Consider the following 18,851-nt stretch of genomic DNA (forward strand, 5'->3'; position numbering starts at 1 on the left):
ATCCCTGGCACGGGGAATCCTGCCCTGCCTGGAGGAGAGCAATTGTGGAGGGCAGGAGAGGATCAGACAGCAGAGGCAGGGACCCCTGCTCTTGTTTCACCATCAATATACACTGGACTGTTGCATCTTGGCCTCTAAAAAGAAGACAGACTTCTGGCTCACTTTCAAATTAGGTTTTTAATTAAATAAATAACGGCGAGGGGTCTTCAAGGCAGTGTCACTTCACAGTGTAGGGCTGGGGGGCAAGGGAGAAAAGAGTCCAGCATTGGGAGCGGCTCAAAGTGAATGTGCTTTGTAAGAAGGAGAAAAGAAAACCCCAACCAAAAAAAAAAAAAAAAAAAAAACCAACCAGAACCAAACCCCCTCCCCGTCCCAGCCTTTCTCACCCCTCTCCCTCAAAGTTATGTGGAAAAAGCGCTGCACTCATGTTGAAAGACCCCATGCAAATCTGTAAACAACACTGAAGGACATCGAGAGATTTCTGCCTCAGCCAGCTCCCCTCTCCTTTCACTAGGGCTTGAAATAAACCAAAAGAAAAAATGGTTTCAGGAAAAGTAAGAATGTTCTCAGCCTATGGAGGAAATGCCAAGGCCTGGCCCTCCGTGGGAGGGCTGCCTGAGCTCTCACCCTGCCTCCTCTTCTCCCTCCAGCCAAGGAGCCTCCTGTCACCCCCAGGAAAGGGGAATCACAGCCTGGGCAGTGCCACTGTGGAGCAGGCACTCGTGTTTGCTCTCTGTTCCCAGCAGAGGAGAGGGGGAGGCCCCTGCTCAGCACCTCTGGCTGCCAACGCCATGCCTGGGGCTCAGCACAGAGCTGGGCACCAAAGCAAACCCCTGCCAAAGCACACAAACCACATCTGGGCCTTAGGAGGTGAGACAAGCTCCAATCCTGACATGCCATGGGGCTTTTGATGCTGTCTCCCTGCTCCTGCTGCAGGGCTGGGCACAACTTCCCAGAGCCAGGTAATGGAGGGTGCAGCCTCCTGGGTTTAGGTACCTGCCAAATGCACTGCAGCAGAGTCAAGTGCACAATCACAGCCCCAAATCCACCAAAACACTCAATCCAAGCTCCTTCCCAGCTGCAGAGCACAGCTGGAGGAAACGCAGCTCTTGTGGGAGCTTTGCCCAGCAGGTGAGTGCAGAGAATTCCCTGCATGGGAAAAGGGGAATGGGAACAACTGAGCCATGGCCAACCCCACACCTGCAAACTGAAGCAGCTTTGGACTCCAGCACAGCCAAGGACAGGCTCCTGTGGCTCTGCACAGCACCTGGCACCTTCCACGGCAGAGAAGACACACGTTCCTCTCAGCACAGCCTGTTTAGTGGCACAGGGATGCTGTGGGACTGTGCTAGCACCCACATCCCAGACACCCTGGGAGCTGAGCAACCTCCTCCCTCTGCCGACAAACTGTTGGAACAAACGGGGAAGTTACAGATGTTGTCACCTGCATTCCACCCTCTGGCCCTTCAGCCCAGACAAGATCAGGTTACCCCCTACCAGCAGCAGCAGCACAGCTCTTGGCCAGCATCACTCTGAGTCCAGAACCTCCTGTTCCTCCCCACAGAAATTCTCCCTGGCGCAGCACTGCACAGGGAGGTGAGAAGGAATTGAGCGCACATGATGCTGCTGCACACACAGCATCACCTTCCAAAACCTGACATTTCTGCCCAAAGACTGGGCCAGACCATGTCCCACTGCAGCTGCTGGAGAATCAGAACACGTGGGTGCTGCCAGCCCCTTCCAAAACCTGACATTTCTACCCAAGGGCTGGGCCAGGCCATGTCCCACCTGCATTTGGTGGAGAGTCAGAACACGTGGCTGCTGCCAGAGCTCCTGGCATGAGAGCCCAGCTGCTGTCATGGTCCTTAAAGCCCAGCTTGTCCCATTCCACTCTAAAGCCTGGGATAGTGTCCCAGGCAGGACTCAAGGTGACACTGCCAGCCAGGCCACCCCTTCCCTGAGCCTGCTGTGGTCCCAGGGGCTGTGCACAGGTGATGGGAGATGTCCTAGATCATTTACCCACCTCCAGCATATCCAAAGCACTTGTCAGCAGCATGACCCCCTTGCTCACTGCTCACAGCAGTGTTTCCATCCATCAGCAGCTGTGTGTCTGTCCTGTCCATGGCAGCTGGGAGGAGGACAGGGTGAGTGGCTCCTACTGCAGCACGCTGCCCATGGAGGAAGGATCAGCCTCCCTTGGCATCACCGTGCCCATCTCTGCAGGAAACTGCCCTGCAGCCCTCCCAGGCTCTCAGACCCCCAGCCTGCACCCTCAGCATGATGGTGACACATCTCTCTTCTCAAAGCACCTCAGACTGTCCCGCTGGGGCCAAGGGACACGTCCCCATCCCGAGGCAGGGACTGTCTGAGCAGACTGGCATCACCCAGGGTGACACATGGCCAGCACAGGAGGGGGGTGAGGGACCTCCCCACTCAGGAAAGCCAGCCACCACTTTGCACAACTGTGTCAGGATACACTGGAGCAGAAAGGTGTTTGGTTTCACTGTAGCCTTGGATCAAGGAGGATGGAAAGACGGATTCCGACCGACAGCTCCAAACTGTCCCTACAGGACAGTGGAAGTTCCAGAATTTCACTCAGTCAGGTCAAAGTCCTTGCTGGGTCTGTGACAAATTTGTGACTGGAGACTTTCACTGTGACAGAGGCTCTGAGTGAGCCACAGGTGCTGGGCAAGCCTGGTGAGCAGTCAGGAAAGTATTTACATCTCCGATGCCGATGAGACCGAAATCTGTGACCGATAAGGACACTTGAGCAGGGGCCACCACTGCCTCAGGGTCTCTGTCCAAATCCACAGCTCCAGCAATTAAAGGCAACCCCTCATTAATGTCTGCAGGGAGAGTGAAGTCCATGGTTATTGTCTCACCAGAGTTCTGCAACGTTTCCTGCTTCTCTGCCAGTCCTGGTGCCGCGGGTGGCAAAGCAAAGAGCTCGGGCTCGGAGGGGGTGACAGAGTGACGTGGGCAGGGCACAGGGACAGCCCCCGAGGGTGCCTCCTCTGAGGGGTCAAAGGAGCAGTTTGTCTCCGAGGGGGTGCTGCACTCATAGCCCTGCCCTGACTCACTGATGCTGCCCAGGCTGCAGGCTGTGCTCTCCACGCTCAGGGGCTCTGCTCAGGTGGCGACAGAGAGAAGAACAAGAAAGTCAAATTCAAAGTGAGTCCACAATGCCCAAGATGGTGTTTGTTAGGTGGCACAAGTGTTTCTTTGTTACAGCAACCAAGATTCCCCCATCAGCCCCCACCGAGGGAAGGCAAGATGCCCACAGCAGATGGGAGGCCATCAGTGTTTCTATGGAAATTAAAGGAAACCTCACAGACACACTGCAAGATAAGCCAAACCCTAAATCCTATCCCGTCGTGCCAACAACCCCTGGGAGCTGCCCACACAAAGCTTTCATCTGCAGGAGGACAGTGAGGGAATGAACCCATGTGGGGCTCCCTGGAGACCTTCTCACAGCCAGCTCTGTGTGAAAGCAGCTTGCACCTCACTTCTGGGGCCTTAACCCAGCCTCTGGAGGAGCTGCTTGTTTCAGAGCTTTGGAAGCAGCTCACCCAGGTGATCCTTTTGTTTTGGGAATGACCTAGGCCACCCCTCCAAGCCCACAACTGTTTTACAGTCACCCCTGGTCAGTACAGAGACAAACAAGACTCCGGCTGACACCAAAACCCCATGGCAGAGAGACAAAAAGGAATTACCTGTGCTCTCAATTGCTATCTGATCCTGCCCAAAGTGAGCATCCAGGCAGCCAGCTGCAGAGGGAATTGGTGGGGAGCTCCGAGAACGATTTGTGTTTTCCACTTCAACCGCATCCAGGTCATTGTCAGTGAAATCCCTGTGGGGAAACAGAGAGAGCCTTGCCACCAGCTGCTGAGCAGAGAGATGCAGGCAGGAAAAAGGGTGACTGGGATTAAAACCCATCAACAAATAAAGCAGGATTGTAGAGACATCACGAGAATGAATGTTCATCCCTCCCTGCTCTCAGAGCCCTGAGGAGGTGATCTCAGGTAACAGTGTGGCCAAGGCCAGCCCATGATAAACCAAAATGAACTCTCCAGCTTCCTAAAGAGCTTTGCCCCCAATTCTGTGAGCTTCAGCCTGTTCCAAAGGGAAATAAATCCATGAACAAACACCCAGTTTGGGTGGGAACACCCAGTTTCATGCAATGACTGCGGTGGGTCCTCAGTGTGCCAGCAAAGAGCAAGTGATGAGAAATATACTTTTCCACCCTGGGAAGATTTAAGATTTCAGGTATTTTCCTGTCTTGCATCAGAATTAAAAAAAAATAATTCTAAGCCTTCATCTGATATTTTTAATTGATTCAGCTTCAATATTTCATTTTGACCTATTAAGAGATTTCCGTTTCAACCTTTTTGAAAAGGTGTATTTTGAAAAGTACTTTCTGTAATTAGCATACATTTCAAAGGGAAGAATTTGCCTCAAAGGGAAATTAATTCAGGTTCCAAACCACCAGAAATAAATGGATTTTTGAATTTAAAAAGCTCCCTTCCCAAAACCTCATCAAGCAGAGTTCTTTCACCAAAGTCAGCTCTGAATCCCTGTCCCCAGCCTTTTGTGGATGTGCTTGGAACAAAACTACTTTTGACACACAGAAAAGGATGAGAAAGTCCAGAGCTCTTTTATCTTCCCTCCCCACACCAAGTGAGTGCTTGTGCTCTGAGAACACCCCGTGCATCCCTCCATCCTCCCACCCCAGAAACCTTCTGGAGAAGAAAGCGCAGTCTGTTAAGCGGAGGTGCTTTGCAGCAGGAATCTTCACGGGGAGGTTAACATTACTAATTTTAGTGTGAGAATATTCCACGCACGTGGCTCCAGGGTGGAGGACGTACTTCTTCCTTCCTAGACGAGTCTGCTGAGTGAAGTAGTCATAACGTTCTGATTTTTTCCACATGTAATAATACTCCACGCACTCGCCCACCGACCGCGTGCGGACCTGAGGAGAAACATCCCAGTCAGGACAGCCCACCCTCATCCCTTGCATCTCCTGGAGCAAGGAGCTAAATTCCCATTTAACCAGCACGGAAAGTTAGAAGTGCATTACAGTGATTTACATTGCTATGGACACATTGCTGCAGAACAGAAGCACGTACTGAGGTTTCCGAGGTGGCCAAGAGAAAGGAACTCCCCACAGCACACAGCTGCTGGCACAGACCCCTGTGGGCCACACGCACTCGTGCAGGACTTTCCTGTGCTTCCAGCAGCAGCACACTTAGCAGAGAGAGCAAACCTGCATCCATTGGCACTGGCCAGCGTCAACATGCCTACAATTAACCAGTGGTAGAACTGGACTCTCTGGTTCTGCCAACTCCCAGCACAGCAGCATGTCCCGGGGCCCAGCTCTCCCTACAACAGCATCTGCCATTCTAGAGGACCCCAGGGGACTTTACGAAACATCCACATGCTCAACTCACTCATTCACAGAAGTACTGCAAGGGCTGAGAGTTTGGAAAGAACTTTTGAGACTCCAGAAAGGGCTAATCAGTAATTAACTGACATCACTCATGCAGGTCAGTGGTGTTTGTGACTTCTCCCACCTGGAAAATAAGGCAGAGCAGGGCAGTGAACAGCCCATCACCTGCTGGCATGAGTCAACACAAAGCCTGGGACTGGAACTCGGCCATCCTGAACTCCCTGTGTCAGCCCAGGCCCAAAACACACCTGTGGTGCCCAAGCACCTTCCTCCTTCCCCTGCTCCTCACCTGGGGGGAGCAGCCTTACCTTGTTGGCTTGGATAAGGTGAAAGTTTTTCCCATGGACCCTAAAGCCATGCTCAAAATTTCTACATTCTTCCTCGCTCCAGGCACAAAGCTCATCTGTAACAGAAAGAAAGAGTTGGGGGAGATGGAAAGGAAGAAAGAGCTGGGGGAGATGGAAACAAAGAAAGAGTTGGGGGAGATGGAAAAAAAGAAAGAGTTGGGGGAGATGGAAACAAAGAGTTGGGGGAGATGGAAACAAAGAGTTGGGGGAGATGGAAACAAAGAGTTGGGGGAGATGGAAACAAAGAGTTGGGGGAGATGGAAACAAAGAGTTGGGGGAGATGGAAACAAAGAGTTGGGGGAGATGGAAACAAAGAGTTGGGGGAGATGGAAACAAAGAAAGAGTTGGGGGAGATGGAAACAAAGAAAGAGTTGGGGGAGATGGAAACAAAGAAAGAGTTGGGGGAGATGTGCAGAATCTAGAAGGAGTTTTAGGTGCCATGATGAACCCAAAAAAGGGGGTCCTCACCTCTGATAACCTTCACGTTGAACCGTAACCTCCTCAGTGCCTCTTCTGCATTGAAGTTGCATTTCACCAGCTCATACAAAGCCTGGGGAACAGAAGGAAATCACTCCCAGCACCTACCTGAGCAACACACCACAAACCAGCCCGCTCATGACTCACATTTGTCTCGTAAAATTTCCATTTCCCAGGAGCCACCTTGCTGCTAACCCCACCTTGACCATCAGCAGAGATTACCCCACTTTTTAAGGCGTTGGGTAACAAACCCTGGCACTCAACAGATGCAATCCCACCAGAATCTAACCTGGTCAGCTTGAAGTAAACACAGCTGCTCTGAAATGGTTGATCTGCTGACTTTCCCAGTCCACCCAATGGGAGGGTAACCAACCTCCCCAGAGCACAGCTGGGCACACACCCTTACAGGAATGTGCCCCTTGCTGATGGAGTGACAAAACTATCCTTTGTCCTCTTAAAAAGGAAATCAGCTCAGAAGTTTCTCTCCTCAATTAGGTGAAAAGACATCTTATAGGACTTGGGGGACTTCACTTCAACTGGACAGAAGCCAAAACATCCCATCTAACTTACTAGAAAAAGAAGAGAACAAAGAAACTAATGGCTTCTGCAAGGAGTTTTACCAGGAGCAAGAACCTCTTGCCCTGGCTTGGTTTTTCTCTGTAAAGAGTTCTGTTATTTTGCCTTTTAATAAAACCTTTTTGCTTCCAACACTACCACAGACGCCATCCTGCTGATTTTATGCTTTCTAAAGTAGCTGAGCTATCTTGGGTGTGAAATAAATCTCAAAAAGGTTATGAGATCTGGCTCAAGGAGACCCATATTTCACTTATCCACCAGATTACTGGAGTTTGCCCTCATTCTGCACTCTGTAGGGAACGTGGCACTGTTGGGCCAGCACCAGCTGGGTCTGTGTGGGCTGCAGGAAGCCCTGGGCTCACCTGCTCGTTGTCTTTGACCACCTCTCCCTCAGGCAGGCTGCTGCCAGCCAGCTCGTCCCACTGGCGCTTCACAGCTCGGTACAGGAACTCTTCCACCTCCCTCTCAGGGAGGATGTTTGGGTCCCAAAGCAGCTGATCTTCATTCTCATAGGCTAACAGAAAAAGCACTGAAATAAGATAATCAAACAGAGAATTCTGCTGCTTTTTGAGAAGTTGTCTGCACGGACATGCATGGGGAGAACAGAGGAGGGAGGAAATCTTTGCTTGGTTGCTCCAATTTGGCACCAGAGATGACAAACATCTCTCAAGGCACTGCCTGTTCCCTCCTGATTTTGGAGGCAGATAAGCTCTTTATATCTCTTTTAGGGCCTTTGGCACGGGCTCAGCTTGCTTCCATTGTTTCAGAAAGGTTGGCTGACAAAAGTTTTTGTTACCATATTCTCAAAGATTGCTGTTTTGATTAATTAATCCTGGCAAATAAAGACTGTTTTAGCTTTCTTGTCCAGAAGCTCAACAAGCTGGCACTCATACTGCACTCATTATTGGACACAATCTGCAAATCAAGGCACCTCTGTCTGCTCAGCAGACATCCCAAAATCAGAAACAGACCATCTCCAGGGAGCACTGGAGGTGCTCACTACTTAAGGAAGATAATAAATAATATCAGAATAAATCAGAGCAACCCCAGATGGGTGTTCCTTGTCTTTGGCAACAGCTGAGATCCACTCCTGCAAACCTGTCACACCAACCCAGATCTCAGTGAGCTTCAGTAATTCTGTCCCTGTGCTCCCATCCCTGTTAATTCAGCCAGTAAATCTGAATGTGAGCACTGAAAGCTGCCCAGCCTGGAGATCCAGAGCCCATCAGAACCCCCTGCCAGCAGCCCTACCCCAGCCCAGGCACAAAGGAGAGGCTGCCTTACCTTTCTGCCTGTGCCTGTTCAAACGGAGGATGGGAACAGTGGCCTGGTACTGAGGTCCAACCATGATCTCCTGAAATCCCACAACAGAGAGGTGAGAAAATTGAAATGAGAAATGCTCCATGCAGGCTGTACTTCATGATTTAGGGACTACACCACTAAAAAGCTGATTTATTTACTGGTAGCCCCCTCTGTCACTGTTGTTTCTGGTGAACCCTGACTATTTTATAGGGTAACTAAGAAGATTTATTACCAAGCAGATGATACTGTGGGGACCTTCAGCATTTACATATTTTTAATGTAAAGGATCTATGGCAAGCAGCTGAGGTTGGAAATAAAGCAATGCAGAAGTTCTCCTGCAACCTTCACAGCCAGGATGAATTTGGAAACCTGCTCCTCTCTTTAGAAAGATGGTTCCCCCTCAGTAAATCCTGCTGGGAATACTGCACAGCATTTCACCTTTATAGGGCTGCAGATTTAATTTACCAAGGCACAACAGACTTCCCTTATCAGAAGATAATTTCAAGATTGTATTAAAAACCCCTCTTGCAACCCACATCTGCCACTGCCCCCCACAAAATGCAAGAAGCCAATTGGGGAAATAACACAGTGTTTTGGTGTCATGGAATTTTCAAATCCAGGAGTTTTCCTTCCCAATGCACTCAGGTCATTTACCTTCTTACACTCATTGGATGGGATGGAATCCACCTCTGAGTCCTCAGCCATGGAGGAAGCACATGGTGATGAACATGGCTCTTTGTCTTCATCAGCAAGGAAGTTGTTTGCTTTGTGGGAAAGGAAAAGATCTGTAGTTAGGATTTTTTTATTCTATTCCTTTACCTTCCGTCTCCTTCATTTTCTATCCTAAAGTCCCTTTCAGCATGGTCTACAATGACAACTTACCTGTATTTTAATTTTCTCACTTTAAGTAAAAGAATTTGGACATTTGCCACATGGATGGCCAACTTGGGGGAGCTCAGACTCCTTATTATTGCAAGACAGCAGAAGAAATAACATCACTTCATGCAGAGTCCCTGCCACGTGCTTTGGCTTCCCACATATTCCAACATTTAGGAACTGCCACAACACATCACTCCATTACTACTACTGAATTTATTCACTTGTAGAGGTGTCAGATGAGGTACTGATCTTTCAGACTGCAATTACAGCAGGCAGCAAAACAATTCCCACTCTCTCTCTGAGTATTCTGAGCAAATTCTCCCCTCATCCCACTGCTCATCAACGCTCTGTCCTGTCCTACCCAAAGCCCGGTAACGCCTCTGCCATGCAGACAGTCCCTAGGACGAAAAGTGGAAAATCTCATGTCAGGAGACTGACAAAATTAAGGGAAGCATTCTCACCCTCCCCTGCACATCATATGTAAAAGTGAACAGCAGCTACTTAGGAACTAGTGACACATACAGCCAGGCTGGTTTGGGAATAAGTCCGAAGCATCGTGGGACGTGACGGATGGAGTCAGATCGTCAGCTGAGGATTGTGTCTCCTCCTCTTCTTCCCCTGAAAGCAAATCCTTCGCTATTTGTTCCTTTTAACAACAACAAGAAAGTGAAAAATATTTTTAAATTTAAAAAAAATATAAGAGAGGGAGTGAGGACTAGAGTAAAAGCATTTTTTGGCCAGCATTGGTCACATCCACAGAGCTCTTCACCCTCCCACAGCTTGTCCAAAGACAGATTCTCTCTCACACTCCCACCACACCCAGACTATTTTCCCTAGAAGCACTTTAACAAGTGTCATCAGTGGCTTCCTATAGAAGGCAGACAGTATGAGCAAGCATCCCCTTCTGTAGAGCTGCACTCACAGCAAACAACTCAAAAATCCTGAAGGAGGAAGAAAGAAAAAAAACCCCAACCCTCTCCAAAAAACCCTACTTTCCATAGACTTGAGCTAGAACAAGAGGATACAAACTTTCCCTGGCTCTTGACACACCCCCATCAACGTACAAATACTTGTAACCAAAGCTCCATACAGTTTCTACATTTTGAAACAGATATCCTTTGTCTCTTCTTCTCTAAACACTTCACAGTCCTGTTTCTGCACCTGGTGTACCCCAGAACTAGGCAGGCCCCTTCCAACCCCTCATAAAAAAGGGGAAACCTCAACCCCATGTGCAGGCACCAGGCAGAGAGCTGCTCTCACCTTATCCAGAGTCATGTCAGGGAGGTTGGGAGCGATGTCATTGCTCTCACTGTCCTGCTCCGAGATGGGATCTGATGCCTCATAGCCATACAGTGCAAGCAGCTCCTCAAATGGCATTTCACTGCTCTGAGCAAGAGGAGGACAAAGCTGCATCAGGAAGAGAACAACCACAAGGGCAGCACAGCAGCTGGGACAGAGGCAGGGCAGCTCAGCAACTCTGGGGGCTCTGAGCAGCCCCAGGTGACACTGCTGGGACCCAGTGTAACCTGTGCCTCTCAAAGGTATGGAAAAGCCAGGAACTTTCACTGTAACAGATATATTTTTATGAAAAATCCTTTCCTTAGGATTTTTTCCTCCTGAGAAGCTGAGAAGCCTCAGGAACAAAATGTAAACATTGATTATCTGCTGCTGTGGAATGCCACAGGTGCATCTGTGATTGGTCTCATGTGGATGTTTGGAATTAATGGCCAATCATCCCAGCTGGCTTGGGCTCTCTGTCCGACCCACAAACCTTTGTTATCATTCCTTTCTATTCTTAGCTTAGCTAGCCTTCTGATGAGAATCTTTTCTTCTATTCTTTTAGTATAGTTTTAATGTAATATATGTCATAAAATAATAAATCAAACCTTCTGAAACATGGAGTCAGATCCTCATCTCTTCCTTCAACATAAGACCCCTGTGAACACTGTCACATTTCACCCCAAAGCATTTTAAAAATATCTTTATCTTTTATTCTAGATTTCAAACAAGTGCCAGACAGCACAAGTGTATTTAAGCAGAGGAAGGGGAGCAGCAAATCCCTGTGCCTGGCCTGAAGAGACACTCCCTGTCACCAAGAACAGTTTGTGCTCACTCAGGTCACCCTGGGACCACCCACAGCTTCACACAGCAAACAACCAAATCCTCCAGGTAATTTCCCTTCCCCTCCCCTGCTGCCTTTACCTGAGAGGCACTGAAACTCTTCTCCAGCTCTTCTAAAGATTTCTGCTTCTCCTGAGCATCATCTTCCTCCCTTTCTTCCCTCACACCATAGTTCTGGGAAAGGATCTCTGCCAGGTTCAGTCGATGATCAGCTGAGCCCATTGACACAACTGCAGGGATCAGAAGGAGTTGGACACTTGGAACACATCCTGAGATGCAACAACAAAGCCAGGGATGATCCCTTCTTGTGTGTGTGCAGGCATGATAAGGCAGAGAAAGAGATTAGGCACAACAGAGATCACAACTGGCAGCACTCACTTCATCAGCACAAAGGTTCTGTGCACATTTGAGTCCCACAACTGACTGGAAGCTGAATTTGAAGCTTTTCTGAGTATTTGTGTGTCAGTCCTCACTGGATTCTCAAAAAATGTGTGCACACATTGCAGCCTTTCCTTCACCTGGGGGCATTTTTAGGGTCATCACCCCTTAATTTAAAATGGCCAAATGGACACCTGTAGGAGCTTTGGCATCACCAAAGATGGCCAAATATTTGGCATCACTCAAGAATGGCCAAATATTCCTTTTTATCTCCTACTTTTATGGATTTCCCTCTCTCCCTTCTCCCTCCTTGCAGCCCCATGAGATGCTTTTCTGCCATACCTGCCATGACAATGCTTGAGGATAAATCCTGTGAAATCTGAGAAGGGGTCTTGGGATTCATCAATAAAAGTGAGGAAAAATTGGGGGAAAAGGGTAATCACGCCTTACTCAAGGTAATCTCCCCTTACTTAAGAATGGCCAAATATTCCTTTTTATCTCCTACTTTCATGGATTTCCCTCTCTCCCTTCTCCCTCCTTGCAGCCCCATGAGATGCTTTTCTGGGATTGCTGCCAGTGCCATTGCACCTTGGCCAGGGCCTTACCTGCCATGACATTTGAGGATAAATCCCATGAAATCTGGGAAGGGGTCTTGGGATACATCAATAAAAGTGAGGAAAAATTGGGGGAAAAGGGTAATCACCCCTTATTCAAAGTAATCACCCCTTACTCAAGAATGGCCAAATGGAGACTTGTAGGAGCTTTGGTATTATCCCTTACTTAAGAATGGCCAAATATTCCGTTTTTTCTCCTACTTTCATGGATTTCCCTCTCTCCCTTCTCCCTCCTTGCAGCCCCATGAGCTGCTTTTCTGGGATTGCTGCCAGTGCCACTGCACCTTGGCCAGGGCCTTACCTGCCATGACCATGCTTGCAATGAGGACAAATCCTGTGAAATCTGGGAAGGGGTCTTGGGATACATGAAGAAAAGTGAGGAAAAATTGGGGGAAAAGGGTAATTGTTGGAGATGTTTTCAGAAATGGCTTGGAAGGCAGCTGTGGGGGACAGGTTCTCACAGCCTGTTTCTGTAAACAGCAGAAGTTCTCAGGTTGTTTTTAATTACAAGTAAAAGTGACAAACATGAAGGCCTTGAGAACCTTGCATATCAGAGTTCTCAGGCAGCTTTCTCATAACAAGTAGATATTCTATCTTTGGCTGTTTTGGGAAAGCAAAAATAATTCTGAGAACTCAAATCTTGGTATTGGAAACACAAGGAGGAGTTGGTATGTTATCTCTGACCTATTGTGAGCTCAGATTTTGCAATATGCATGAACTTAATTAACACGGTTATAAAAAGTGATTGATTGATGAATAAACCGGAGTCAGATGCTGAACAAGGAAGTTGGGTCTCTCCCTCCATCTTCAATAGGTAATCACCCCTTACTCAAAGTAATCTCCCCATGGTCAAGAACAAGAGTGGCCAAATGGACACCTGTAGGAGCTTTGGCATCTTTAATCCCTTCGTCCTCAGTCAAACAGCATGGGAATCAAACAACAGACAGAGGAGACAGTGCAAGGAGAAGGGAAATTCTCACAGAAACTTTGTTTCCTCTGGAAAGCAGAGCAGGAGGCAGAGGGAGGAGGGGCTGGAGGTACCTGCAGCGCTCTGAAGGGAGGGCTCTCCAGGACACAGGCCACGGGCTGGGTATGGAACCACCCTGGGGCTCTGCCGGCCAACAGAGGCCTTCAGGAAAAGAGAAAAACATGGTTGAGACAGCTCTCCTTAAAACACACCACCTTTCCACCCACCTCACCCCACCAGCAAATTCAATTTAAGCTCAAAACAAAAGTTACCAGAAGCCCCAGAGGGCAGTGTCAGAAACTGCTGCTCAAAAGAGCTCAGCAGGTACTGAACAGTTTTTTGTGGCCTCCTTACCTTCTCTCAATCCATGTGTTTCCATTCCATCTATTTTACCTCCAGCACTCTGCTCACTTCTTATCCCCCCACCAGTTTGAGATCTCAGACCTTTGTGGTTTACATCTTAAATAAAGGATCTAGACTCTCAGCTGTTATCCTGAACACACACATTGTGTCTGAGCACAGCATTTTTAGGGACTGATCCTTCAGGGAGCCACAACATCCTGATTTCTCCCTGATGCTTCACTGCACCCAGCAGCAAAGAGACAGCAGAGCAGGCAGAGAAGTCTGGAAGGATCAGGAGCACTCTGTTCACTACTTATCTCCCCACCAGTTTGAGATCTCAGATCTTCACTTAAAAGGAGGATCTAGACCCTCAGCTGCTATTCTAAACACACACATTGTGTCTGAGCACAGCATTTTTTGGGACTGATCCTTCAGGGAGCAGCCAGCCACAACATCCTGATTTCTCCCTGATGCTTCACTGCACCCAGGAGCAAAAAGACAGCAGAGAAGGAGTGTGGAAGGACCAGGAGCACTCTGCTCACTACTTATCTCCCCACCAGTTTGAGATCTCTCAGCTTTGTGGTTTACATCTTCACTTAAAAGGAGGATCTAGACCCTCAGCTGTCATTTTAAACACACACACTGTGTCTGAGCACAGCATTTTTAGGGTCTGACCCTTCAGGGAGCAGCCAGCCACATCTCCCTGATGCTTCACTGCACCCAGGAGCAAAGAAACAGCAGAGAAGGAGCCTGGAAGGACCAGGAATGACACAGGTGAGGTGGGAGAGGCACAGCCCCAGCACAGGCACCTGCAGGTGGCATTTGGTGCCAGGTCACAAGTTCAGGCAGCAGCAGGGGCTGAGGAAAACAACCCAGACAGAACATCTGCTGTGCCTGGAAATGCTGCTCATCAAGTTCAGCCTAGCAGGGAGCAAACAGGTAAACAAGCAAAGCTTTTGGGTGAGGGACAGCACCTGAGTGCAGAAGAAAATCCCAGAGTCAGTTCCCCAGTGACATCTCTGTGGGATACCCAGCCATCAACAATCTCACTGTGCACCACCACTCCTCACTTATTCAGTTGGAACCAGGGCATTCATAGCCTTCACAGGAGCCTCTCACAATTTAAAATTAAACTTCACATTAAAATCTATCCTCTAACAGCAAAGCAAAGAAGTCACCACAAAAAGCCACCACAGACTGTGAGTTCTGAGTTCCTTCAGACACCAACACACAGACTGGAAATTCCATAATAACCAAGAAGATGCCTCCAGTCCATCATCCCCCAAATTAATCCCCCCAGACAGAGCCCTGCAACCATGCCCACAAAAAGAGAAGGGAGAAGTTATGGGATGATGAAAGGAAAAGGGGACAGGCTCCATTTTGAGGATGGCCATACCAGGAAATGTCTCTGTAAGTCAGGAAAGTGTCAATGTGCCTTTGTTGGGCTTTGCTGGAATGTGACCAAAGCACAAAACCCTCTTGGATAAATCCTTCCAAGCAAGCAAACATGGTTTCTTGGAAGGGGTGTGGTGTGCCCTGACTCCCTCCAGCTCTTGGAGAACCTGCAGAACTCAGATTTGTTCAGGCAATGATCTGTGGATCAATGGAACCTCCTTGCCTGGGGTCAATAAAGACTCTGAAAACAAAGATTGAAGCTGTTGGCATGGATGGGCTGGCTTGAAAAGGTCTCAAAAATACCTCAGGAACAATGAGATCTCCTGTTAATAACCAGGTGCTGAAAGGAGGAGGTTTGGCCACTACAGCAGAGTGACAATTCCATAAATAATCAAGAATTAATGCTCCAAAGCAGTAACAGAGCACCAGAGCAATGGAACCACCATAGAATAACCAGCACTGCTCTGCTGGGGCTGAGGGAACAAGAAACAAGTGACAGACAAAGAAAACAGCCCATTCCATGCCTAAATTTGAACACACATGGAACACAACAATCCCTCAGATTACTCACAAATCCATAAGATCACAGAAACAAGAGCCAAAGGAATAGAAGAGACAGGCAGGCTTGGCTTAAAAATGCAGCTGATGACAGAATATTTCTGATTGTCCTGATCACCAATGCCATGGGATGTGGAGTTACTTGGGCTGAAGGTGAGGTAGGTGCAGCCTGACACTTCAAATCAAATATCCAGACCAAGCAAATGGCCTAGTCCATGTCCTATTTGAACACACATGGAACAGAACAATCCCTCAGACTACTCAAAAATCCATAAGACCACAGAAACAAGAGTCAAAGGAAGAGAAAGGCTTAAAAATGCAGCTGATGATAGAATATTTTGATTGCTCATTCCATGGCCAAACCTGAACACACATGGAACAGTAAAATCCCTCAGATTAATCAAAATCCAGAAGAAACAAGAGTCAAAGGAATAGAAGAGAAAGGTTTAAAAATGCAGCTGATAACAGAATATTTCTGATTTTCCTAATTACCAAAGCCATGAGAGGTGGAGTTACTCTTGGGCTGAAGGTGAGGTAGGTGCAGCCCAACATTTCTGCCTCCTGTGTGATGTTTGGGTTTGAAATGCAAGAGCCTGGCATGCACCAGAAACACAGAGATCAGTTCCAGACCACAGTGTCACTGCTCCTGCTGAGGGATTCCATGAGTTATTCTCCAGTTATTCTCCCAGTGCACAATCCTGGAAGTTGGCTCCTATGCCCATGAGGCACTAAACTGAATCTTGAGGGGGCAAAAAAGGAGATCAAATTCCTTTAGTTTCACTTTCCCCATCCCCAGCACTGCTTTCCTCCTGCCAGCTTCTGCTGCTCAGGCATAGGAGTAACTTTCCTCTCAGAGGTTACACTGAGGTTGTAACTACTCACCCTCATGTTTGTATTTCTGGGTGACTCCTGCACTCCCTCCTGAGTGTGGACTCAAGGCTTTGAGCACGTGGAATGAAGCTCAGCCATCATTTAGGACACACAGAGGCAGAGCCTGAGCTTTAGCCCTGACAAAGCTGTTTCCCAGTGAGAGGCAAATTGTGCCTACCCTGAGGAAACCTTCCAGACTGGAATCACTCTTGCAAAAAAGTAAGGAAAAAACCAAAATTCCCCTTTCCAATGCCACCCTTCAATAACTAACACAGCTTCCTGAGCCAGCCTAAATCTGAATGTTTCAGATTCAGTAAGAAATTTTCCTGCTTGCTCTGCCTTGTGCACACTCCTTGGCCATGGGGACATTTTCCACAAGCCCCAGCTGTAGCCAGGGATGGAAACAGATTTGTCCTGCAAGTTCTGTCTCTGAAAAACCAAAGAATGAACAGTTCACAACACACAGCCCACCTTGTACACTGCTCAGGAAGATCAGGGTCCCACCACACCTGTACCAAACCTCACCCAAGAGACAATGACAGCTCCTGGATGTCTGTAGGGCTCTGTAGGGTGCTGAGGCACCACTCTGACCCAAAAACGTGCCCAAACAACACTTTGGCACAAGTAGATGCAACAAGCTTGGAGTTCCACCAAAGGCCAAAGCATGGTGGGTGGGCAAACAGACCTTCCTCATGTAGAACACTGAAATATCCTGGAAGAGAAGCTCTCCTGCAGAATGCTGAAGTATCTTGGAAGAAAAGCCCTGCCCTGGGACAAGTTGTTGTCACAGAGTACCTCAAAGTCTTCCCCTTGGAACTCTTGTTCCACGTTGTGGCCACCACGAGGGTCATGCCACAGAAATGAAGTGTGCATGTGTCACAACAACCATCACAACAGGTCAAGGATGTTTGAGGGACATGGCAAGGCTTGATGGGCATCACCAGCTCAAAGAGCAATGGAGCAAAAACATTTCAGCACAAGACACCAAGGCAAACACAACATGGCAATGGGGGAGGCAATGGGGAGTCCCCACCTGGTCCCCGGGTAAGATGGTGAGAACCATCCCGGTCACCCAAACCAACATTTCCCGACACCTTCCCCACCCTCTGCCATTCCCAGCATCCCGACCTCGCTGCTCAGGCCGCCTCTCACCTCAGAGCCCCCTCCATCAGCTCCGCACCCCCGAGCCCGGCTCCAGCCACCCCAAACCGGGTCCTGCCGGGCCGCAGCCCCGGTGCTCCCGCTCCGCTCTGCCCCCGGGGCCTTTCCCGCAGCCCCCAGCCCCTCACGCGCCTCTCCGCCGCCCTCAGGCCGTGGGGTCCCCGCGCCGGCGCCGCCCGCTCCCGCCCAGGAGCCTCTTCCCGTGGCCCCGCCGCCCCCGCCCCTCGGCCCGCTGCCGCCCAGGGCCTCAGCGTCCCCCGGCCCGAGGGCCCCCGCCCCGGTAGCCCACACCGGCCCATCACCCCGCTGGCTGCCGCAGGACGGCGGCCCCGGGCGGGCGCGGCTCGGCGCTCCCGGTGTTCCCGCCCGGCCGGCCGGGAGCGGCCCCGGGCCCGGCGCGACCCCGGCGGCGGCTCCGCGCTCACCTCCGCCATGGCCGAGCGCGAGCGCCAGGGGGCGCGGGCCCCGGATGCGGCGGCGGCCGCTGATTGGCTGGGACCACGGGGGGCGGGGCCAGGGCAGGGGCGGTCTGAGGGGCTCCGGGTCGGGGCCCGCAGTTGGGGCCGGGCTGGGTTCGGTGCAGGTTTTGCTCGGGCTCTGGTTTTGTCTCTCCTTGTTTTTCCCTGTCTGTCCCTGCGGAGCGGCACGGAGGGAAGGGAGTGGGGGCTGCACGCTGCCGGTGCCCCCAGCAATGCTCCCTGAGTATCGGCCGGGCCGTGGGTTCGCTGCCGGGACCGCCGCTGTGAGGCCCCGCGGGGCCGGTGCCGCTCCCCTGGGCCGGGTCCCACAGGCGGTTCAAGGGCCCAGGGACACAGCGGGGACCGCATAGGTCAAAGGAAAACCGAGCTCACAACCCCCGGCCTTCCGGTATAACGAAGTTTGTACCTCTAGGAAACACTCTGAGGGATCCTCACCTATCACTCCTGTGAAAAACGCCAGTCACTTGTTTTAAAATTTTAAAAGTTTAATAGTAATAAAATGGTTATTAAAATAGTAATACAATTAAAGTAATAATTTGGAGAATTTGGATTAGGACAATATGAGACAATAAAAACAAAGTTATGGACTGTCTGAGTACCTTTATCTGGGCAAAATAAACCCAAAAAAGGACACAGTTAACAGAGGATTGACCCTTAAAAACAATAACCTGTTGCATATTCATACACCTCATGGATGATGCAGAAATTCCATTCAAACACAGGATTCTGTCTGGTCATTGTCAGCTTCTTCCTCTGAATCCTGACAGTGCCTTCGAGGCAGGAAGAAGTTCATCTCTTCTGATAAAAGGGCAATAAATTCTTTTTCTCCGAAAGATTCAGGTGTCCTGTGGCTCTATCTCACTGCAAGTCCTTTCTTTAAAAAATGTATCTTACATAGCATAGTTTCTATTTTAACATTTTGTTATAACCTAAAACTAT

At 49.4% G+C, this 18,851-nt stretch overlaps 1 protein-coding gene across 7 annotated transcripts; it reads right to left on the reverse strand.

The window, feature by feature from the left end:
• Positions 1-158: 158 nt before the first annotated feature.
• MIER2 (MIER family member 2) lies at positions 159-17,949 on the reverse strand. Of its 7 annotated transcripts, none has more exons than XM_074528485.1 (13): positions 17,859-17,949; positions 13,182-13,269; positions 11,230-11,378; positions 10,288-10,413; positions 9,550-9,673; positions 8,803-8,912; positions 8,131-8,200; positions 7,209-7,360; positions 6,262-6,343; positions 5,755-5,849; positions 4,737-4,969; positions 3,714-3,850; positions 159-3,125 (listed from the first exon to the last, which is right to left on the reverse strand). In XM_074528485.1, the coding sequence occupies exons 1-13, from the start codon at positions 17,865-17,867 to the stop codon at positions 2,650-2,652; spliced, it is 1,851 nt and encodes a 616-aa protein (XP_074384586.1). In that variant the 5' UTR covers positions 17,868-17,949; the 3' UTR covers positions 159-2,649. The 7 variants fall into 7 exon arrangements, with proteins under 7 accessions (XP_074384586.1, XP_074384585.1, XP_074384588.1 ...); XM_074528484.1 differs by having other exon boundaries at positions 7,209-7,375; XM_074528487.1 differs by having other exon boundaries at positions 4,842-4,969; positions 17,859-17,948.
• Between the last annotated feature and the right edge of the window lie 902 nt (positions 17,950-18,851).

Source organism: Zonotrichia albicollis, chromosome 29 (assembly GCF_047830755.1).
Source record: "Zonotrichia albicollis isolate bZonAlb1 chromosome 29, bZonAlb1.hap1, whole genome shotgun sequence".
Lineage (NCBI taxonomy): Eukaryota > Metazoa > Chordata > Aves > Passeriformes > Passerellidae > Zonotrichia > Zonotrichia albicollis.

Coding starts and splice junctions, on each gene's coding strand:
- MIER2 (XM_074528484.1), bottom strand. Junction 10,414..11,229: donor AGAGTTTCAGTGCCTCTCAG/GTAAAGGCAGCA, acceptor CCTCTTGCTCAG/AGCAGTGAAATGCCATTTGA. Junction 3,851..4,736: donor TGCGCTTTCTTCTCCAGAAG/GTTTCTGGGGTG, acceptor GTTTCCCCACAG/GGATTTCACTGACAATGACC.